Below are 25,288 nucleotides of genomic sequence, written 5' to 3'. Positions count from 1 at the left end.
TGATTACTTACATGAAGACAATGATTTATCGTATTACAAGTTTTCTGAAATCGTATATTTAAATATGCAAATTAAGCATTAGGAAAATATGCCCAAATTTGCATACCTTTCCTGAATCAACATTGGAACATTGGACAAAGCCAGAGTCAACATACTTATTTCATTTTGTTAAGATGTTGGAGTCAAAGGTTTTTAACGAGGGAATATTCAATATCTGGCTCAATTTTGGGGCTCAGGCTCATGGACTAAATGCCTAATTTGCATATTTAAATATACAATTTCAGAAAACTTGTAATACGATAAATCATTGTCTTCATGTAAGTAATCAACTCAGGAAGTTTCATTATGATAACTCTTTTTTAAAATGTTGTCATTTTTTCACCTGTCATGTACGTATGGGGAAAATAACAAAATGTGTGATAACCATGAAAAAGCTGCTCCTGTGGAGAGGTTATCATATATTTATTTACTCGTATTGACCCTATGAACAATTTAATATAGGTTTGGTTTTGCCCACTCTTTCGATAATGAAATCTTGTCTGGCTCATGGACTATTTCTATAGACTATAATTTGAATAAACGAAGATAAAATGTCTCTATATTCTTTTTGACCCGATGCATGTCGAGTGCAGAGAAACAACACAAAAAGGAGAGCCCGAGGCCAGCAAATGCTTGAAAACACAAAGACTTAGTCTTTTTATTGGCAGTGGAAAATAAGTTTCAGTATTTTATTGAAAGTAAGCAATAAATAATACTGTGATAAAAATAGTTCATTAAAGTACTCAGACTGTACATCATTTTGTTACAAGATCAGGAGGTTTCAATGAGCAGGAAAAATAAAAACAAAAACAAAGGACAGCAACATGATTTGTATTTTGTGCATAAAAAAACGACTAGATCGCATAATCTACTATGGTCACTGTCGGGTAGAAACCTTTTATCTCCATATATATATATATATATATATATATATATATATATATATATATATCAACTTTTTTCTTTCGTAAATGAATAACCTACTTTGTCAGACTACAGGGTCACAAAAAAAAGGAGCAAAAGTCGCCGATTTACAAGATGAGCTTGTAAATCAGCTATTTTATTCAACCCTTTAAGACCAGGAACGCATCCGTGTCATTTTTAGATTTCTTCGGGCTATTCAAAAATAGTGAAAATTATTTTTTAAGCGGACATTTGTAACTCAAATCTTTGCTTCTGGGGGTCCCTGGAACTCAACATTTTACAAATGTTTGCACACTTTTTCATGATCTTTCAATAATAGCAGATCTACAAGCTCATAGCGCGGCACTGAGTGCCGCGCTATGAGCTTGTAGATCTGCTATTTTTGAATAGCTCAAAGAAATCGAAAAAACGACACAGATGCGTTCCCGGTCTTAATGGGTTAACGTGAAAGTGGTTTAGTGTGTCAGTGGCTTTTTCTTTTATAAATATTGAACCGATGAAAGATATTAACAACAGCTTCTGACTAAATGAGAACTATACCTCAGATCCATTGAAACAAGATTTTTTTTTGTTTTCAATTTCCTGGAAAAGTAACCGTTTTGGACATCGTCTCTGTCGGCGAGGAAAATGTGCGAAAAGCTTACTTTACAGGATTCAAATAAAGAAATGAGCAAAAAATAGCTTATATGATGCTTTGGTGTGACGCTGTAGTACGATGAAGCAGGTATAGGGCGTTTTAACCCCATTAAGACCGGGAACGCATCTGTGTCGTTTTGAGATTTCTTTGGCTATGAGCTTGTAGATCTGCTATTTGTTTTTTAATCGTGGAAAATGTGTGCACATCTTTGAATACATATATATATATATATATATATTATATGATATATTACCCATCTCAAAATGTGTTATTCCAGGGAACCCCCCCCCCCCGCCAGAAGCAAAGATTTGAGTTAAAAATGTTTGCTTTAAAAAAAAATCGACATATTCAAACATTTGCAAACATTTTCACGATTAAAAAAAAAAAAAGCAGATCTACAAGCTCTATGCTACGAGCTTGTAGATCTGCTATTTTTTAATAGCCCACAGTATAAAATAATGGTTTAAGTGGTTACAGAGATGCGTTCCCGTTTTTTTTTTATGCGTTAATTTACCAACAAAACACACAAAAAAAAAAGTTAAAATAACGGAGATAGGAGGTTTCTGTCCCGACAGAAACGCTACTCTCTGTGTCATATAATACATGTAGTGAGGGACACGTCTTCAGTTCCGTGCGGGAACCGGTGTTGTATGTGTGACCTTTGACATTAACCCATTAAGACCTGAGCCGATTCTTTAAAAAAAAAAAATCTAAATCCTAAACCCTTTTTGAGAAATAAAAATCAAAAACATATTTTTTCACGATTTTTCAAAATTAGCAGATCTACAAGCTCATAGCGCGGCACTCGGTGCCGCGCTATGAGCTTGTAGATCTGCTATTTTTGAATAGCCCAGAGAAATCTAAAGTGACACAGACGCGTTTCCAGGTCTTAATGGGTTGACAGCAGGGGCCAGCCAACCACGCCCACAAACAAACCGTGGCTTCATTCATTAATTATACTAACAAATAAAAAAAAACTGGTGAAGGAAACGCACGACGCATTGTGAATGAATGACTAATAATAAATAAGAACAAAGGACACAGTGAGGAGTTTAAGAAAAAACAAAACGATAAGGCTTGATATTAAGTCTTCGTACAAAGTGTTTCTGTTTTTTTTTCAAAAAACGTTTTTCTTTTTTTTTTCTTTAAAGGTTTTTTTCGGGGGCGGATCGAACCGCCCTGTGGGGAGGAGAGGGCGAGAGAGAGAGAGAGAGAGAGAGAGAGAGAGAGAGAGACAGACAGAGAGAGTGGGGGGAGTGGGGTCGATTGAGGCCGCAGTGAAGTTGGTCCATTGACGGAGAGCTTCCACATTTCAACTCGCCGCCGTTGCGAGCGAGACTTCCTGTGTGCTCTCCCAAGGAGGTGGGGGAAGGGGGGGGCGGGGGGTGGGGGGGCGGGACTAGAACGAGGAGACTTCCTATGTGCTCTCCGCGTATGCCTTTTTATTCTTCTTCCCCTCAGCAAATTTCACAAACAACCTATCGTATTCATTGGCTAACGCCATTTGCCCCATAACGCCCCACCTTTGGGGCGGGGTCGAAGTGACGCTCGCTCACAGCCAGGCTAGCAACGTTAGCACGCCTACACGAGCGCCAAGTCATCGTCAAGTACAATGTGCAAACTTTGCGAAAAAGCGGGCGATAAGCTATTCCGTCCATCCACCAAGGCTTTTTGCCCGACGAAGACGCTCGACTTGTGAGGCCATCGTGCGGGCCAGGCTAGGCCGTATCGCTCGCTCGCTCGCTCGGGGCGAAACCTCGCGAGCCTCAAGGACTCGCTGTTGTTGGCGAGTCGGGCCTCGTTGTCGAGGGGTGACGTGAAAAATCACTGCGGTGACGGGGTTGGTTGTGTGCCGGTTTGCAAAAGGCATACACGCCTCCTCAAGGAGGTGAGGGGGAGGGGAGGGGGCGGGGCTACAAGGCGGGGGAGGTGGACTGAAGCAGTGGTTCTCAAGGTTTCTTATTTCTAGTTTTCAAGGATCCCCCCATAACTCTTGAGGGTGTACAAATGGAAGCGAACGGACCCCGTAAAGCAGTGCTTCTCAAACTTTGTCATGTCAAGGACCCACAAATTGACACTTATTTAAGCCCGCGGACCCCCGTTTGAAAAAAAATGTCAGAGACCCCCATAAGAGAAGATCTTTACGGCTCTGGCCGTGATTTTCAACCATTATCAATTTCAAGGACCCCCAGTTTGACATGCATTATAGGGCTACGGGACTCCCATTTAATGGCATTTCCATCTCTGGGTGGGACCCCGATTTATATTGTAAAATCAACGTTAATCTAACTCTGAGAGTGTACAAATGGAACCAAATGGACCCTAGCGGGTCCATTTGGTTCCATTTGTACACTCTCAGAGTTACAGACCCATAAGGGTCCATTTGGTTCCAAACAATCAATCATTTAGCTGGGGACCCCCTGGAACTCCCTCAAGGACCCCTGGGGGTCCCTTCGTTTCCATGTGTACACTCACAGACCCTGAGGGGGGTCCCCCTGGACCCCCCGCACACTTTGAGAACCAGCTGGCACTAAGTGGAGAGCACCCTGGGAGTTCCTATTTTGACTTGCATCAGAAAGTAGCCCGTAAAATATCCTGCTACCAGTTCGTTATGGCTTTTTCTTTAGCTTCTGTTTATTCAAGAGTTTTCATTTTGGTATCGCAGATATATGACAATAAAAAGAGAGCGAGAGAGAGAGTGATAATAAAAAGGTGTTTCACATGGTATCTGGTCTGCCATGAAAGGCTGATGGATCGTCCACAGTGTTGATATTTCTCCAGCAATATTCATCATCTGATATATTCACACATAATAAATCCATTGACCTTTAAAAGAGCTGCATTTACATAGAATCACGTGTGATGAGCTTTAAAAAAAACAAAAACAATAATACAGTTTAAACCACTTAAAACCGTTCTTATACTGCGTTGACTAGGTGTGCACCAGGGATCTCTATACTTGACACCCCCGCCCCGCCCCTCTCCACACACCAAAATCTCTTTGCCCCGAAAATTAACCCATTAAGACCTGGAACGCATCTGTGTCACTTTTTGATTTGAGCTAAAAAAAAAAGCATTATTTTACACTCTGGCTATTCAAAAATCATGAAAAATGTGTGAAAATCTTTGAATATATATATTGTTTCAAAGCGAACACTTTTAACTCCAATCTTTGCTTCTGGGACCACCTGGAACAAAATATTTTGAGATGGGGGTCCGCGGCCAAATACATATCATTTTGGGGGTCCTTGACATGAAAAGGTTTGAGAACCACTGATATAGAAACATACGTTTTTTTCAGAAAACTGTTGGGATATTTAGGAGACATGTGTAGAATCGGCTTCAGGTCTTAATGGGTTAATACAAATCTGCAAGCTGTCTTGTAAAGACGGGCTATTATTATTATTTATGACACGCCCCGGGTCGGTGTGGTTAAACAAAGCAGATAGAGTTATAAAGTTATATCACATATTTATCAAAGTCACTTGAGCGTAAATTCAATGATTAGAACTCAAAGACAAGAAGGGAAAATAAAACATCATCAACGAATAACAACAACGATAACATACATCTGGTCAATAAGGATGAGGATTATAAAAAAAAAAAGATTAGATAAAATGCCTGTTGATAGAAATATACAAACTCCAGACAGCTGAAACATTCAGTTTTACATCTGACACAAAGTTAAGCTTAATAATAATAAGAATAAGAATAAGAGCACAGTTACAGGGAAACTGTTTTCCACAAAAAAAAAAAGAGGGAGTTGATTAACGGGTGGGATGGAGGTAAAAAAAAAAGAAAAAAGAAGATACATGATCATTCTAAAATCAATTGGATGTCCCATCAGCGTACATAAATATGATACACTTATAATAAATCTAGAATATGTCCTCTGGGGGGGAGGGGGATACTGAGAGCGGTGACAACATGACTACTAAGGTGTTTCTTCTGTGATGATGATAATAATAATAATAATCTTTAGTGTCTTTTTAAAAGGTGTATTGTCTGGTTCAGTTCTTTTTTAAAAGGTGTATTGTCTGGTTCAGTTCATCATCCTGGTCTTGAAGGCAGGGAATTCTCCCTCGTCTTCAGACCAACGGTTACCTATAGAAATAATGAGGATAAACTGAGAAGGAGAGAGAGAGGGAGAGAGAGAGAGAGATAGATAGAGAGACACAGACGCAGGAGAAGCAGAAGGAGAGAGAGAGAGAGAGAGAGAGAGGAGAGGGCAGTACAACGTGCGTTATTAAAGCTGCATTCTGCACAGAGTAAAGCTTAAAGGTGATCTTTCACTTTCAAACATGTTTGGGGCCATTTTATCGTCTACTCAGGCTTTAGTCTTTCACCCCAGACAGCTTATAAGTTGTTTGATTCCGTATTTAGATATTCATTTTTATCAGACACGCCCCCTTCCTATACAAACCCATTGTAACTTCACACTCTATTTTAACCATGTTAGATCAAACACCCGTCCTTGGTTCTGGTCTGTAACTCTGAGAGTGTACATATGGAACCAAATGGACCCTAACGGGTCCATTTGGTTCCATTTGTACACTCTCAAGAGTTAAATTAACCCAATGTGTTAACACTGTTTTAGGCACCGTAACACAGCTCTGTGATGATCCATCGTCAATCAGAGAAGAATTATGTGGATCATGTGACATCATTCCAAAAAACTTCCGCCCGCCCTGACTATGGGATTTTCAGAAAAACAGCTGTAACTCAGTTGCTGTTTTTTTGCATTGAAAACCACTGTTTTCAGCGAGCCACAGCCCCAAAATGGCGGATCGCGGTTGGAATGTTGTGGTTCGTCTGAATACACAGATCCCTCCCGCTTACCCCTTCCCTGCCTTTTTTGTTTTTTTTTGGAACACAATGTCGCCTCCACGGCGTTTCTAATATCATCGGATGAAGGTAATTACGCTGTCAAGGGGATAACAAACGATGTTTCATACCTTGGCGGTTATTGTGTTAATATGTTCCAAAAATAAGTATAAAAAAAAAAAAAAAAGTCATTTAAAAAACACAACAAGTACAATATCAGGGACGTGCACAGATAGACTCTAGGTGGTGCTAGAGCACCTGCCCTTTGCCCTCTTGACCAGAAGTGCCCTTTTTTTCAGTTTACAGCAGGGGTCTTCAACAGGGGGTCCGGGACCCCTAGGGGGTCCTCAGAGTTACTACAGGGGGTCCGCCAAATCTTTATGTGATATGATTTTTCTTTTTACCATAACCACTCGAAACCTAGCATCCCTTTTCTGAGGAGAACTTTGGCCAAAAATAGCAGATCTACAAGCTCACAACGCCTCGCGCTGCGAGGCGTTGTGGGCTTGTAGATCTGCTATTTTTGGCAAAGAGGTATAGGTGTAGAGGGGAAAAAAGAGCAGTCCAAGTAAACAAAAAAAAGTATAATTTACTTGAGCTCCTGCCCCTCAAAATGTCTGTGCACGCCACTGGACAATATCAATCACCAGAACCATGGACGGGTGTTCTCAATGAATCTAACATGGTTAAAATGGAGGTTTGAAGTTACAATGGGTTTGTATAGGAAGGGGGCGTGTCTGATAAATCAAACATCTACATAGTGAATCAAGCAACTTAAAAAAAGTGTCTGGGCTGAAACAAAGAAGCCAAAGAGTAGACGTCAAAATGACCACAAACACGTTTGAAAGTGAAATATCCCTTTAACTTATACTCCATCGCACCAGGGTGTCGCTTTGCCGAAAAGAATAGATCTACAAGCTAACAAAACATCGCGGGCAAGGGAGTGTTCTTTCAATTACCATGATATGCGTTTTTTTGTAAATTATGCGATGCGACACGTTGTTAGCTTGTAGATCTGTTTCCTTTTGGCATTGAGTCGAAAACGGGCTAACAACGCATGGCTAACGTGTTGTTAGCTTGGATATCTGTTCTTTTAGGGAAGCGGCACCGTGGTTCAACAGAGTACAGATGAGGTTAAAGACAGGACAAAGAGAGCAGTGTGGCGGTGGAGAGTAGAGAGCATTTCCTTCACTAGAACTATGACCAAACATGTTCCTCCTTTAAAACTATGACCAAACATGTTCCTCCTTTAAAACTATGACCAAACATGTTCCTCCTTTAAAACTATGACCAAACATGTTCCTCCTTTAAAACTATGACCAAACATGTTCCTCCTTTAAAACTATGACCAAACATGTTCCTCCTTTAAAATTATGACCAAACATGTTCCTCCTTTAAAACTATGACCAAACATGTTCCTCCTTTAAAATTATGACCAAACATGTTCCTCCTTTAAAACTATGACCAAACATGTTCCTCCTTTAAAACTATGACCAAACATGTTCCTCCTTTAAAATTATGACCAAACATGTTCCTCCTTTAAAATTATGACCAAACATGTTCCTCCTTTAAAACTATGACCAAACATGTTCCTCCACTACCTTTTCTTCACTGATGAAAACTGAACACAAACTAAACAAAAACTAAGCTATGATCTATGATGACTAAAACTGTGGCTAAATATAGTGACAATTTAATGAACAACTAGACTGCAATGTCTAAAATGACTAAAATGTCTAGACTACAAGCTCACAACGCGTCTGCGACGAGTTGTGAGCTTGTAGATCGGCTGTTTTCAGCACATATCAGAGTATAAATCAGGCATTAAGACCCCATCAAGGCACAGCCAAAATACATTGTAGTCGACCAGAAACGTGATGATATTTGGTCGACCAAAACTACAACATTTTTGACGACTAAAACTTAACAAAAGCTCACTAAAACTAAACTAAAACTAACTCTAAATAAGCTGTCAAAATGAACACGGCTCTTTTTAACACCACTGCCTTGGATTCTTAACTCATTCAATCCGGGAACGCATCCGTGTCATTTTAGATGTCTTTGGGCTATTCAAAAATAACAGATCTAAAAGCTCATGCGCTTGTAGATCTGCTATTTTTGAATAGCTCAAAGAATAAAAGAATGGTTTTAGCTACAAATCTAAAATGACACAGTATGCGTGGGTTGAAGGAGAATTCCGGACTAGACTTTTTCTCATCTTTATCTGATATCATTATATCCTCGAGTGATGCAGTAGAAAATGTTCATAACTCCATCCCGAGTCGACCGCAGCTAAAAACGTGAGCGGATTGGTCCTTGCGCTAAATCGCGTATATTCATCGCTCAAAAAAATAATTGATATCCGATGAATTTTCGAGCGATAATAAATACGCGATTTAGCGCAAGGACCATCTTTCACGTTTTTAGCTGCGGTGGACTCGCGATGGAGTCATGAACATGTTCTACTCTACCACTTGTTCTAAGATATAAATAACATCAGAAAAAAGGGAAGAAGAAGGTTAGTCCAGCATTCTCCTTTAAGTTCACCTGATTCTCTCACTTGGACTTGGTCAGCCTTTACCACAAAGGGAAGGAAGTTAGAAGTTAGGACCCTACTGCTCTGCTGCAGGCCTCTGCTCTGTGGTAACGTTATTATAATAATAATAATGATAGATATATATATATACATATAGTAACCTAAGGCTCTGCTGTGGTAACTCACCGTTGTGCCTGCGGGCTCTGCTCTGTGTTAACAGGAGTAGGTCCTGACTGTTGCAGTGTCCAGTCTCTGAATGGACTGGCTCCCTGCGGTGAGCATGGGCACATGCACAGACATGCCGTTAGTCACTGCACACGCAGGCGCACACACACACACACACACACACACGCACACACATAGGGAAGCGCACGCACTCAAGCACACACATGCATGCTAGGGATGGGATGATATGAAACGTTACATGTCACGATAATTGTGGCAATTTTCTTTGCGATGAGCGATATCATCACTGCAATCAAAATATGCTTGAAGCATTAAGACGTGAGGCCATTCTTTAACTCATTATCTGCCAAAAACGTTTATAAACGTTTTTGAGAATTTGGCCCAAAGAACCAGGAGATAACATTCTCCAAAAAAGTTGCTGTTCCATTCACTTCAATGTCAAAAAATAAAAACGGACAAATAAATAACATTTTTTCTAAGTACTAGCTTAGAAAACACTGGCAGAGGCTACAGACTGTTCTAGAGAAACTCTGGCAGTTTAAGAGTTAAAATGTTTTCTAAATCCTAACAGTTTTTTGGAAAAAAAAAATCAAAAGCAAAAATGTTTTCAAAAATAGCAGATCTACAAGCTCATAGCGCGGCACTCGGTGCCGCGCTATGAGCTTGTAGATCTGCTATTTTTGAATAGCCAAAGAAATCTAAAGTGACACAGATGTGTTCCAGGTCTTAATGGGTTAAAACAAACAAAAACAAAGCCACTTTTGTTGTAACCACTTGAACCCCGGCATCTATATTCTGTGGGGCGGAACGTTTGCCAAAAATAGCAGATCTACAATTTTTGGGGCGAATCGATTTGTGTAGAGTGAAATAAAAGCGTACCAAAATGTTTTCTCTACAGGTCCGTTTGATCGAGTACAGAGGGTTTAAGTGGTGCTGGATTTGCAGCTGAACTAAAGCCAATTCATCCTAGTGTATGGAGGAGGACACTTTCACCATAAAGTTAAATCTCTGCCATATGAGTATTGTGAGCGTTTTTTTTTAAAATCACGATAAACGACAATAACGATTATCGTCCAATCCCTAACGCGCACATATACACACACACACACACACACACACAGATGCCAGAGCAGCAAAGCCATTCGAAAGAATTCAGAGTACATGGTACAGCCAGGGCAATAACACAAATTACATTATTACCAAGAACACACACACACACACACACACACACACACGCTTGCACGCACACACACACACACACACACACACACACACACACACACACACACACACGCTCACAAGCAGGGACGTGCACAGATAGACTCTAGGTGGTGCTCGAGCACCTGCCCTTTGCCCTCTTGACCAGAAGTGCCCTTTTGAAAAAAAGCAGGGGTCTTCAACAGGGGGTCCGGGACCCCTAGGGGGTCCTCAGAGTTACTACAGGGGGTCCGCCAAGTCTTTATGTGATATGATTTTTTTCTTTTTACCATAACCACACGAAACCTAGCATCCCTTTTCTGAGGAGAACTTTAGCCAAAAATAGCCGATCTACAAGCCCACAACGCCTCGCGCTGCGAGGCGTTGTGGGCTTGCAGATCGGCTATTTTTGGCAAAGAGGTATAGGTGTAGAGGGAAAAAAGAGCAGACCAAGTAAACAAAAAAAAGTATAATTTACTTGAGCACCTGCCCCTCAAAATGTCTGTGCACGCCACTGATCACACGCTCACACACACGCTCACACAGACACACACACACACACACACACACACACGCACACACACACGCTCACACACACACACACACACACGCTCACACGAACACCAGTGCCTACCGTCCATGGGGCTTCTCTTTGGCTGCATGGAGGGCGAGGCCGCGCTGCTATTGGTCACTCTGAAGTTGGCGGGCAGGGTGTCTGAGGAGCCCAGAGACATCCCCCTCATGTCTTTGGGGCGGAACTTCTTCCTCCACGAGGGAGCACGCCGGAAGTTCTTATCATCATCCTGAGGAGAGGGAGAGAGGGGGAGAGAGAGAGGGGGGAGAGGGAGAGAGGGGGAGGGAGAGGAGGGAGAGAGGGAGAGAGGGGGGAGAGGGAGAGAGGGGGAGGGAGAGAGGGAGGGAGAGAGAGAGGGGGGAGAGGGAGAGAGAGAGAGGGGAGGGAGAGGAGAGAGAGGAAGGTCGAGGGTGAGACAAAGATGGCTTTAAAACCATGTTTGGTTTTCTTTTGGAATAAAGGAATGTGTATGTGTGAGTCTGAGTAGGGCTGTCACCATTACACATTTATACATTTCTTTTTTCATCCCACGATTTTGTAACCCTATTTTTAACACCCAGTGCCAATTGTCTATGTAATCCTGGGCACTACCTTCCCTCTGCCAGCCTAGGGAGGCCAGGGCCGAGCTCATGCCTCCTTCAATGCATGAGAGCCAACTGACCTTGTTGTCACCTGACAGGGGGGAGTTTCCCCGGTAGGACGATTTATTGTCACACATACACTGTAATTGCGATTAATGATTTAATCGTGTGTTTGGCGTTTGAACAGAAAGCTGCGGCTCGTCTGGTGTTCAACCGCCCCAAGTTCTCCCACACAAACATCCTTCTCCGTTCTATACACTGGCTCACACAAAAAAAATATTGCGATGAGCGATATTATCACTGCAATCAAAATCTGCTTAACTCTTAGACTGCCAGAGTTTCTCTAGAACAGTCCGTCGCCTCTGCAAGTCTTTTCTAAGCTAGTACTTGTTATTTTTTTGTCCGTAGCGGCTGGCATCCAGTTTAAAACCCTGGTGTTAGCCTATAGGGCAGTGAAAGGAACAGCTCCTTCTTACCTCCGGGCTATGGTCGATGCCCACAGCCCTACGCTCTTGTTTTATTGTTGTATTGTTTTATTGGATCTTGTTTAGTCGACACATTTGTTTTAAGCTCGTGCTCATTTGATTTTGCTATTTTGTCTCATCTGTTTAAGACAGTAGGTAGCTGATATATATCACTTTTACCTTAGCGCTAGGTATACTCTTGTTTGCTTGTTTTAGCAGGAAATGCACTTAAGACTTCTGGTGATTAGTAGTTTCGTTCCCTACCTATGTTGAATACACTTATTGTAAGTCTCTTTGGATAAAAGCGTCTGCTAAATGACTGTAATGTAATGTAATGTAATGTAATGTAATGTAATGTAATGTAAAGTGAATAAAAACGTAATTTCTGTTTGGCCTTTTAGGCTTCGTAATCAAAAACTGCACATGGGGCAGATATGACGAATAACTTAAATATGCAAATAAATTATTGAAATATTTAATTATTTTATACATGTAAAAATAGCAGAAATGGCTGATCTACAAGCTTACAACGCGTCACTCTGACGCGATGTAGATCAGCTATTTCTGCTATTTTTTATATTTGAAAATGTGTGAACATAGAAACAACATAGAAACAATTATGACGATTATGCAAAAATAATTGCTTTATGCAGTAATTGTGAGAGGCCTGTGTGTGTGTGTGTGTGTGTGTGTGTGTGTGTGTGTGTGTGTGTGTATACCTCCTCCAGCCTCCTCTCTGTGCCCATAGACAGCAGACTGGTGTGTGTGTGTGTGTGTGTGTGTGTGTGTGTGTGTGTGTGTGTGTGTGTGTGTGTGTGTGTGTGTGTGTGTATACCTCCTCCAGTCTCCTCTCTGTGCCCATAGACAGCAGACTGGTGTATTCTCGCTCTAGAGTCGCTCTGGCCTGTAAGGGAGGATGAATAGGAAGGACAGGGGTCAGAGGTCACTCTCTAAACATGCAGGGCCAATGAGAGGCCAGCGTTTCACACGGTAAACAAACCACTTCAACCTTGTGTCAGTGACACCTTTCTACAGCGCTGGTGGAAAGTAACTAAGTACATTTACTGAAGTACTGTACTTAAGTACAATTTCAAGGTATTTTTTACTTTAGTGGGGTATTTCCGACTGTCAATATTGTTACTTCTACTCCACTACATCTCTGAGGACAATATTGTACTTTTACTCCACTACAATTATTTGAAAACTTTAGTTACTAGTTACTTTTTTAGATTTACATTAACCACTTACACTCTATATCTATTTGAAAACAGCCGATCTACAAGTTCACACGTTTTGAGCTTTCAAAACGATTTTTATACATTTTGAAAACTTGAGAAATGGGACATTCTGCATAATGTCAACCTCAGATCTTTGCTTCTGGGGATTCTACAAACGTCTTATAAAGACCTAACTAAAAACCTTATGTTGCTATAATATCAGTGGTTCTCAAACTTTTTTCAGAATGTTACGCATTTGTCCGAAAAATGTTTTGTTCCAGGGACCCCCAGAAGCAAAGTTACAAATGTTCGCTTAAAAAAAAATTGAACACATTTTCACGATAAAAAAAATAAATATATATATAGCAGATCTACAAGCTCATGTGCCGCGCTATGAGCTTGTATATCTGCTATTTTTGAATATCCAAATTATACAATGATGGTTATAGCTAAAATCTAAAATTGAATGCGTTAATAAAAAAAACATTACATAGTTGTTGTTGACGGATTTTAACAGAATTGAGGTCTTTGGCCTGATGCCAGCGGGCCCATCAGCTACATAGAGCCTTGGTTATCAAAGTGGGGTCCGGGGACCCCCAGTGGTCCTTGAGGGAGTTCCAGGGGTCCCCAGCTAAATGAAAGATTAGGCACCAAATGGACCCTTATGGGTCTGTAACTCTGAGTGTGTACAAATGGAACCAAATGGACCCTAACGGGTCCATTTGGTTCCATTTGTACACTCTCAGAGTTAAATTGACATAGATTTTACAATATAAATTGCGGTCCAAGTGATAGAAATGCCATTAAATGGGGGTCTGTAGCCCTAATGCATGTCAAACTGGGGGTCCTTGAAATTAAAATGGTTGAGAATCACTGCTAGAGCTGTAAAAAAAAATCTTCTCTTATGGGGGTCCCTGGCATATCTTTTGAAATGGGGGTCCGCGGGCTAATAAGTGTCAATTTGGGGGTCCTTGGCATGAAAAAGTTTGAGAACCACTGACATAGAGTGTGTGTGTGTGTGTGTGTGTGTGTGTGTGTGTGTGTGTGTGTGTGTGTGTGTGTGTGTGTGTGTGTGTGTGTGTGTGTGTGTGTACCTGTGTGCTCTGCATAGGGACCTGCAGCAGCAGGGCCAGAGCGTTGTGGTCAAAGGTTTCGTCCAGGGCCAGCAGTGCTCCGTGCACTCCGCTCTCATACAGGTTACTGCTGTACTCCTTCAGCCCGATGGCCTGGATCCAGTTGATCACCCTCTCGTTGCTCCACACCAACACGTCTGAACACAAACACCACAACTATACTTTAAACACATGGGATCCTCTCGTTGCTCCACACCAACACGTCTGAACACAACAAACACAACTATACTTTAAACACATGGGATCCAGTTGATCACCCTCTCGTTGCTCCACACCAACACGTCTGAACACAACAACACAACTATACTCAGGGGTGCACATAACTGGTGCGCAGGTGCGCATGCGCACCCAAAATAAAAAATGAGCACCACATCAGACGAGGCGAGGCGCTTACAGCTGGGACAGGAATTTCCAAGCTTTTATTTTTTAGCAAAACTAAAAAATAAAAGCCTGGAGATCGAGGACGCATGCTGCACGTGATTGTGTGAGTGTCTCGCATCGCCTCGCTGCGTGCACGCAGCCAGCAGCGGCTGTTTAGAGGCACTCGTCACCGGTGATGAACGCACCGTGAAGGTGCAAAATATGCCGTGAACGTCCCAATCTGGCGGATAAAAGCAGCGCAGCACAGGGCACCAACCTTGACGGCTTCACCAAACGATGTGAGAGAAAAAAAAACGGCGAAAGTCCTCTTTTATTTTTTCCCCTCGCGCAGCTGCACCCCCCCCCCGTTGACAAAACTGTCCGGTGGGCACCGTGCTGACTCCCCCCCCCCCCGTCGACAAAACGGGACGGGACCATTTATTTGTTGCGCACCAAGTCACATCTCCAGGTGCTCTTCTGAGTACTAGACCTATAAAGTTATGTGCACCCCTGACTATACTGTCAAACCTGCACTGTTCCACCCTACCATGCCCATCTACAAATGAGCCAAGTGACTCATCCCCCCCCCCCCCCCTCTTAGTAGGCCTGACCTCAATTATTTGAATAGTCGACTAATCAGTCGAGGGGAGTCTGAGTCCGACTGCCCATCTCTTAGTCGAATTATGAAAAAGAAATGGGTTTTCTTTTTTTTTTCTTTTTTATTATTCGACTGAGAGATTGGCCTCATTTGTTATATTAATTAACTAGAAAAAGTGCTCCTCGGAGCACAGGTCTCCGCCAGGTCAGGTAGGCTATTGTGGCCTCCTGGTGGCGCTATAATAGGCCAACGTGAAAAGGGTGCCATTTCTTCTTAGGCCTTGCACGACAATCGGACACTGACTGCATTCATGATTTGAGAAATGTTGTTAAAAACATGTGTTTCGCTAAATTAGACCTGTTGGTGGCGCTTTAACAGGCCAATGTTAAAAGGTTGGCATTTGTTCCTCAACATAGTGTGAATGTGCGTGCAAAGTTTGAGCGCAATTGGACGGTGCGTTCATGATTTGCAGAATTTTGTTCAAAACAAGCCAATAATGCAAACTTTAGATGTCAATCTTAGCCAATCAGTATGGAATATGAAAAATCAAACACATCCGTCGTGATCACATGACTATAGAGATCATGTGTACCGATTTGCGTGAAATTTGGATAAAATTGGAAGGAGTAGTATAAAAAAATGTGTTTTACACAAGTCGGCCTCCTGGTGGCGCTATAAAAGGCAGATGTGAAAAATGCAGGTCAAAGGTTTTTCCTTGACCTATAGGGAGTGTGCATACAAAGTTTTACACAGATCGGTGCAATTATAGGTAAAAACACGAATCGGCCTGTTATAGCGCCACCATGAGGCTGATTTGAAAATTTTCAAATGTTAGTTCTTCCTCGGCCTAATGGGAATGTGTGTGCAAAATTTCAAGGAAATTGCATGCTGTGTTCATGATTTGAGGCATTTTGTTCAAAACGGTGCACTCCTGCAAACTTTGGAAGGCATTTTTAGCCAATCAGGATGGAATATGAGAAATCTGAAAGACCCGTTTCGTTTAATGACTAATAGAGATACTGTGTACCGATTTGTGGGATTTTTAGACAAAATATGTAGGAGTACTGTCAAAAAATGTGTTTTGCACAAATCGGCCTCCTGGTGGCGCTATAACAGGCCCCTGTGAAAAATTTGGGGCAGAGGTTCTGCTCTGGTATCCAGGGACTGTGTGTGCACAGTTTGGCTGCGAGCAAGCCAACGGTGCCGGAGATTAGCTGTACACAGACAGATCGAATGACGGACGGACGGACGGACGGACGGACGGACGGACAGGGGGTAAAACATACTCTCTCGCCATGCCTTTCGGCCTGGCGGAGACAACTAATAGTTTACCAAAAATAGGATATTCCTCTATTGGAATGGAATGTTCCTCTATTGCATAACATCTTTTTGGCATGATTCCACTGAGAGATTGTCAGTTGAATCTGACTGATTCCACTGACAATCTCTCAGCTGAATCATGCCAAAAAAAAAAATAATAATAATAATGTTGGTGTTGCATTATAGTCGACTATAGGCAATATTTGGCCAATCAGATTCGACTATAGAAATCCTTAGTCGGGGACAGGCCTAGTCCCCTTAGACTCCATTAGTCCAGGGCTGAGAGCATGCGTTGTGTGAACTTTGGACTCTACAAACATTGATCATTTGTAAATACGTGCATTAAAAAATAACACATATAATATGTTAATTGGCGTATGTGCCCGCAAATAAACGCACAACACCTACAATGAGGAACTTCCAGGCCTGGTAGGATATGATATAGTGGTAGGTCATGGTATAATGGTACAGTACAGTAGGTCATGGTATAATGGTTCAGTACAGTAGGTCATGGTACCTTGCAGTTCAAGCGTAGAGTCTTCTCTCTTCCTCTCCAGCTCCTTCCTGTCATAGTTGAGTCTCCTCAGAGACATGACTCCACACTGAAAACTGTTCCTGTTATACATACACACACACACACACACACACACACACACACACACACACACACACACACACACACACACACACACACACACACACACACACACACACACACACACACACACACACACACACACACACACACACACACACACACACATTAAAGCCTGTATTCCTATGAAATAGGATAATGATTGATGTTACTTCTCCGATTGCTGTCCAGCACAGCAGTAAGCCAATAAGAGCATGGGATGCAGCCCTTATTTTTCACCCGGTACCAATCTTCTAAGTGATCCTGGGCACTACACTCCCCTCACCAGCCTAGGGAGGCCAGGGCCGAGCTCATGCCTCCTTCAATGCATGAAGGAAGGAAGGAACACGTTATTCCAACCAGTTCCTTTCCCCTCCATCAGGCGCCCCGGCTGTCATGGGGGAGGAGTTATAGTGACCAGGATTACTACATGTTTTTGTGAGGGTATTAACTACCCTGAGAGACACGGGGAGAACATGCAAACTCCACACAGAGTAGGCCCTTTCACCAACCCCACCTAGGGTATGGGCGCTGATGACGTGGAGGAGAAGACACGCCCCCCCAGCGGGGATCGAACCCAGGACCTTCTAGCTGTGAGGCGACAGCGCTACCGACTGCGCCACCGTGCCCCAAAGGTACACTGTGTTTACATGCAGAAGCTGTCCTCTATAAGGTACACTGTGTTTACATGTAGAAACTGTCCTCTATAAGATACACTGTGTTTACATGTAGAAACTGTCCTCTATAAGGTACACTGTGTTTACATGTAGAAACTGTCCTCTATAAGATACACTGTGTTTACATGTAGAAACTGTCCTCTATAATACACTGTGTTTACATGCAGAAGCTGTCCTCTATAAGGTACACTGTGTTTACATGTAGAAACTGTCCTCTATAAGGTACACTGTGTTTACATGTAGAAACTGTCCTCTATAAGATACACTGTGTTAACATGTAGAAACTGTCCTCTATAAGATACACTGTGTTTACATGTAGAAACTGTCCTCTATAATACACTGTGTTTACATGTAGAAACTGTCCTCTATAAGATACACTGTGTTTACATGTAGAAACTGTCCTCTATAAGATACACTGTGTTTACATGTAGAAACTGTCCTCTATAAGGTACACTGTGTTTACATGTAGAAACTGTCCTCTATAAGATACACTGTGTTTACATGTAGAAACTGTCCTCTATAATACACTGTGTTTACATGCAGAAGCTGTCCTCTATAAGGTACACTGTGTTTACATGTAGAAACTGTCCTCTATAAGGTACACTGTGTTTACATGTAGAAACTGTCCTCTATAAGATACACTGTGTTAACATGTAGAAACTGTCCTCTATAAGATACACTGTGTTTACATGTAGAAACTGTCCTCTATAATACACTGTGTTTACATGTAGAAACTGTCCTCTATAAGATACACTGTGTTTACATGTAGAAACTGTCCTCTATAAGGTACAGTGTGTTTACATGTAGAAACTGTCCTCTATAATACACTGTGTTTACATGTAGAAACTGTCCTCTATAAGATACACTGTGTTTACATGTAGAAACTGTCCTCTATAAGATACAATGGCCACGGTTACATGGACACTTGTATTCGGAATGAATACACTTCTATTCGGAATGGATGAATGGATGAATTCATTCCGAATAGATTTGCTCATGTAAACACCCCAATTGGAATAGAATATTCCATTCCAGTCTGACCCGAATGCATTTTCATTCGGAATAGGAGGGGTGGTATAGACCGTTTGAATCGGGTTAAATCAATCGGAATTGACCATGTAAACACTTTATTCCAAACGCTCCTGTCTGTTTGGAATACATGCATTCCTTTGCGCATGTCCCTGCTTAGTAGGGCTGTCAGAATTGTCCAAAAATGACCTATCAAATCTCTAATTCGGCCACGGTTGGTGCTGAGAAGCGCTCGCTCCTGCGGGATAAAATTAATGATTCTAATAGCGTCATGTAATAAGCCTGTAATGGTTAAGCCCAGACTTGTCCAGGAGAACGGACGCTCCGAGGATTGCTGGCCTAGGCTACACTTATATGGATCTTTTTCTAAACAGATATTTTAGTCCTCAGTTTTTAAAAAGAATCCCTGGCCACATGGCAAAGATTTTTTTTTTGTAATCCCTGTCCACACGTAAACGCAGAAACGCATTGATCAGCATGCAAGTTTCAATTTTAAATCAGATTTAATTTTATTATTTGTATTTATTTTATATATGAGGGGCCAAATACATATACATTTGTAATCGCATGCTAAGGCCCAATACTGCAATAGCTGCATTATTTTAATAGCATACATTGAACAAAAATAAATGAAAACAGCATTATAAGGGCTCATCAATTCATTACATGGGCAGCCGGAACGGTCGCCCCAAAACACCCCGCCCCACGCACCTTTTGAGCGGGCCATCCACTGCTGCTCCATGGTGGCTGGATTTTGACCCGGGGCGATTGTGTTTTAGGGCGACAGACCCGTTATATTATACCTCTATGGACAGAACCGTGTGCGCACCGCGCGCTACTCGGCGCAGAAAGAGGATTTTCGTCACAGTGAATGAGTTACAGCATGTTTCAAAGCTTTTTCATAATAATACAATAAAACGTGACACTCGGCATAATGAGTAGCTTATACTTTCTACTTAAGTGTATATTTTGATGCCAATACTTTTGTATTTTTGCCATAAATGAGCGTGCCTTGTTTCATAGACTGTAGTGTCGCGCGCTCTCTCTCTCTCTCTCTCTCTCTCTCTCTTTCTCTCTCTCTCTCTCTCCATTTATTATTATAATGACCATGTGCGAATGCGCGATGACATCATCGTACGGTACCTACATGAGAAATGTGACAAATACTATAGGCTAGCCTACGTTTTACCGTGTCTGGTACCAATACAAAAAAAGAAACTGGTCTGAACTTGTAGATCTGCTACTTTTGCATTAAAACGGCGATGACAAAGGAACACAGGCTTGCACCGCATACAACGCTGCCTGGTGCGTTGCTTCCGGGCCTGCCTACGACCGATAGACCTCCGCCGCGGAGGCACAAGGGGGCTATTGCCTCCTCCCATGCCCACCAGGGGAAGCTCTGCTCCGGGTAGTGGCCCCTGGTCCATGCCCGGGCGTAGGCGGGAACCACTTTGCGCATGTCAAAAGTTATATTCTGAATGAATGCTTTGGTCATGTAAACGAGGAATACTTTTATTCAGGTCCCATGTAAACAGGTGAGTGGATCAGATTCTTCTATTCAGAATGAGTTCATTCGGAATGAATTCATTCTGAATGAATACATGAGTGTCCATGTAACCGTGGCCAATGTGTTTACATGTAGAAACTGTCCTCTATAAGATACACTGTGTTTACATGTAGAAACTGTCCTCTATAAGGTACACTGTGTTTACATGTAGAAACTGTCCTCTATAATACACTGTGTTTACATGTAGAAACTGTCCTCTATAAGGTACACTGTGTTTACATGTAGAAACTGTCCTCTATAAGGTACACTGTGTTTACATGTAGAAACTGTCCTCTATAAGATACACTGTGTTTACATGTAGAAACTGTCCTCTATAAGGTACACTGTGTTTACATGTAGAAACTGTCCTCTATAAGATACACTGTGTTTACATGTAGAAACTGTCCTCTATAAGATACACTGTGTTTACATGTAGAAACTGTCCTCTATAAGGTACACTGTGTTTACATGTAGAAACTGTCCTCTATAAGATACACTGTGTTTACATGTAGAAACTGTCCTCTATAAGGTACACTGTGTTTACCTGTAGAAACTGTCCTCTATAATACACTGTGTTTACATGTAGAAACTGTCCTCTATAAGATACACTGTGTTTACATGCAGAAGCTGTCCTCTATAAGATACAATGGCCCTCATTTATCAACGCAGCGTATAAACCGCCGTATATTTTCCATATATTCGGCCGTACACCAACGTCGAAGTCACATTTATCAACGCATCCTACACAGCTGATCCGAGCTTATACTTGGTCCCAGCGTTGATAAATGTCACGGCTGAAACGAGCGTCATTTAAATAACACGCCCTTTAAAAAATCTCAAAACGCCCCGATTTTACGACATGAAGACGAACCAGAATACGACCAAAGACATGAAAAGCCAATAAGAATCGCCTCGCCACACACGCACACGCACACGCCCTCTCTGTCTCCACACACACACACACACACACACACACACACATACACACTCCGTACCGTAGCGGTACAATATAATTGTCACGTTACGCTTGTAGCCTACATGAATGACATATGATGATACCAATTACATCGCCATGAATGGAATACGTTTGTATATTTATTTACCCCATACCGAGCAGTGCCCGTTCAAGTTACACTAAAGCATTCATGTAGTAGGCTATATTCCCCATGAGACTCGGGCGGTCTGCAGACTGCAGTGATCCCGTGCCGCCCACGTTAATAAGAGATTGGAGCGTCGGGTTTATATCCTTAACCCAGCCAGGTTGTAGTCTTCATAACTCTCTATGACATAACTCCATAACATAGGACAAGCTACTGTAAGTTTGAATACCTCACTGTCCATGAAAAGGTGCCGTCCCGGCCGCGGGACTCCCGGCGCAAAAGCGCTCGTATATTTTTGAAAATAGCAGATCTACAAGCTCACAACGCGTCGCGATGCAATGCTGGCTTGTGAGCTTGTAGATCTGCTATTTTCAATACAGACAGATCTACAATCTTATCTGAATGACTGTTAAAGCAGTTTGTTTAAATTACTTTATAAAATGATATATTTTCACAGCGATTATTTATTAGTGTAGATATACACATTTAGGAGTGGATTATGTGTCCAGATGCTTGTCAGACAGTCAGACAATGGTGCTCCGCAGGTCTAGAATGGAATAAACGGGTGCAGCCAACGTCAACAACTGGTCTCGACCAGACGTGAGATCTCAGCGTACCGTAGGATAAAGCCCACGTCAGGATATATTGATAAATGCCGAAAATTGCGGTGATTACGCCGTACGCCCATTATTTGGTCTACACCGCGTTGATAAATGAGGGCCACTGTGTTTACATGTAGAAACTGTCCTCTATAATACACTGTGTTTACATGTAGAAACTGTCCTCTATAAGATACACTGTGTTTACATGTAGAAACTGTCCTCTATAAGGTACACTGTGTTTACATGTAGAAACTGTCCTCTATAAGGTACACTGTGTTTACATGTAGAAACTGTCCTCTATAAGGTACACTGTGTTTACATGTAGAAACTGTCCTCTATAAGGTACACTGTGTTTACATGTAGAAACTGTCCTCTATAAGATACACTGTGTTTACATGTAGAAACTGTCCTCTATAATACACTGTGTTTACATGTAGAAACTGTCCTCTATAATACACCGTGTTTACATGTAGAAACTGTCCTCTATAAGATACACTGTGTTTACATGTAGAAACTGTCCTCTATAAGATACACTGTGTTTACATGTAGAAACTGTCCTCTATAATACACCGTGTTTACATGTAGAAACTGTCCTCTATAAGATACACTGTGTTTACATGTAGAAACTGTCCTCTATAAGATACACTGTGTTTACATGTAGAAACTGTCCTCTATAAGATACACTGTGTTTACATGTAGAAACTGTCCTCTATAATACACCGTGTTTACATGTAGAAACTGTCCTCTATAATACGCTGTGTTTACATGTAGAAACTGTCCTCTATAAGATACACTGTGTTTACATGTAGAAACTGTCCTCTATAATACACCGTGTTTACATGTAGAAACTGTCCTCTATAAGATACACTGTGTTTACATGTAGAAACTGTCCTCTATAAGGTACACTGTGTTTACATGTAGAAACTGTCCTCTATAATACACTGTGTTTACATGTAGAAACTGTCCTCTATAATACACTGTGTTTACATGTAGAAACTGTCCTCTATAATACACTGTGTTTACATGTAGAAACTGTCCTCTATAATACACTGTGTTTACATGTAGAAACTGTCCTCTATAATACACTGTGTTTAAATGTAGAAACTGTCCTCTATAATACACTGTGTTTAAATGTAGAAACTGTCCTCTATAATACACTGTGTTTAAATGTAGAAACTGTCCTCTATAATACACTGTGTTTAAATGTAGAAACTGTCCTCTATAAGATACACTGTGTTTACATGTAGAAACTGTCCTCTATAAGATACACTGTGTTTACATGTAGAAACTGTCCTCTATAATACACTGTGTTTACATGTAGAAACTGTCCTCTATAATACACTGTGTTTACATGTAGAAACTGTCCTCTATAATACACTGTGTTTACATGTAGAAACTGTCCTCTATAAGGTACACTGTGTTTACATGTAGAAACTGTCCTCTATAAGGTACACTGTGTTTACATGTAGAAACTGTCCTCTATAAGGTACACTGTGTTTACATGTAGAAACTGTCCTCTATAAGATACACTGTGTTTACATGTAGAAACTGTCCTCTATAAGGTACACTGTGTTTACATGTAGAAACTGTCCTCTATAAGGTACACTGTGTTTACATGTAGAAACTGTCCTCTATAAGGTACACTGTGTTTACATGTAGAAACTGTCCTCTATAAGATACACTGTGTTTACATGTAGAAACTGTCCTCTATAAGATACACTGTGTTTACATGTAGAAACTGTCCTCTATAATACACTGTGTTTAAATGTAGAAACTGTCCTCTATAAGATACACTGTGTTTACATGTAGAAACTGTCCTCTATAAGATACACTGTGTTTACATGTAGAAACTGTCCTCTATAATACACTGTGTTTACATGTAGAAACTGTCCTCTATAATACACTGTGTTTACATGTAGAAACTGTCCTCTATAAGGTACACTGTGTTTACATGTAGAAACTGTCCTCTATAAGGTACACTGTGTTTACATGTAGAAACTGTCCTCTATAAGATACACTGTGTTTACATGTAGAAACTGTCCTCTATAAGGTACACTGTGTTTACATGTAGAAACTGTCCTCTATAATACACTGTGTTTACATGTAGAAACTGTCCTCTATAAGGTACACTGTGTTTACATGTAGAAACTGTCCTCTATAAGGTACACTGTGTTTACATGTAGAAACTGTCCTCTATAAGGTACACTGTGTTTACATGTAGAAACTGTCCTCTATAAGATACACTGTGTTTACATGTAGAAACTGTCCTCTATAAGATACACTGTGTTTACATGTAGAAACTGTCCTCTATAAGGTACACTGTGTTTACATGTAGAAACTGTCCTCTATAAGGTACACTGTGTTTACATGTAGAAACTGTCCTCTATAAGATACACTGTGTTTACATGTAGAAACTGTCCTCTATAAGGTACACTGTGTTTACATGTAGAAACTGTCCTCTATAATACACCGTGTTTAAATGTAGAAACTGTCCTCTATAAGATACACTGTGTTTACCTGTAGAAGCTGTCCTCTATAAGGTACACTGTGTTTACCTGTAGAAGCTGTCCTCTATAAGGTACACTGTGTTTACCTGTGGAAGCTGTCCTCTATAAGGTACACTGTGTTTACCTGTAGAAGCTGTCCTCTATAAGGTACACTGTGTTTACCCGTGGAAGCTGTCCTCTATAAGGTACACTGTGTTTACATGTGGAAGCTGTCCTCTATAAGATACACTGTGTTTACCTGTGGAAGCTGTCCTCTATAAGGTACACTGTGTTTACCTGTGGAAGCTGTCCACCATCTTGAGCTGTCCTCTGAGGTCCTTCTTGGTGAGGTGGTCCAGCATGCGGGCGTCCACCAGGGACTCCATGAAGTAGGAGCGGTACTGGGGCAGGCCCAGGCTGGGCAGCCACTCGTTGCCGATCCACTCGTGGTTCATGTCTCCGTACGCCAGCGTCTGTCCATCGTCGTCAGAGACAAAAGAGACATGTTTCTGTGAAGGGCTTGGTTCAGACTGCAGGCTAGAACGCTCATCTGTTTCTCATCGTCATGAATACGTTATGCTAGAATGTATGATAAAGTAGGGTATACTGTATGTCTAGGCAGTG

The 25,288-nt window shown here is 41.5% G+C and overlaps 1 protein-coding gene across 5 annotated transcripts in view; it reads right to left on the bottom strand.

The window, feature by feature from the left end:
* Nucleotides 1-5,577: 5,577 nt before the first annotated feature.
* ppfia1 (PTPRF interacting protein alpha 1) overlaps nucleotides 5,578-25,288 on the bottom strand; it is a 132,368-nt gene continuing 112,657 nt past the window's right edge. For 4 of the 5 annotated variants that reach the window (XM_084059162.1, XM_084059165.1, XM_084059163.1 and 1 more), the window contains 6 exons: nucleotides 24,962-25,137; nucleotides 17,108-17,205; nucleotides 14,274-14,449; nucleotides 12,798-12,866; nucleotides 10,978-11,146; nucleotides 5,578-5,704 (listed from right to left, as the gene is read on the bottom strand). In XM_084059162.1, the coding sequence (XP_083915288.1) occupies nucleotides 5,643-5,704; nucleotides 10,978-11,146; nucleotides 12,798-12,866; nucleotides 14,274-14,449; nucleotides 17,108-17,205; nucleotides 24,962-25,137 (750 nt within the window). In that variant the 3' untranslated portion in view covers nucleotides 5,578-5,642. Of the gene's footprint in view, nucleotides 5,727-9,146; nucleotides 9,230-10,977; nucleotides 11,147-12,797; nucleotides 12,867-14,273; nucleotides 14,450-17,107; nucleotides 17,206-24,961; nucleotides 25,138-25,288 lie in introns of all 5 variants that reach the window. The other variant, XM_084059164.1, reaches the window with a different exon arrangement.

Source organism: Gymnoscopelus microlampas, assembly GCF_963454915.1.
Source record: "Gymnoscopelus microlampas genome assembly, chromosome: 1".
NCBI lineage: Eukaryota > Metazoa > Chordata > Actinopteri > Myctophiformes > Myctophidae > Gymnoscopelus > Gymnoscopelus microlampas.
Note: the sequence above shows the minus strand (reverse complement) of the source record. Positions and strands in the feature narration are given on the sequence as shown.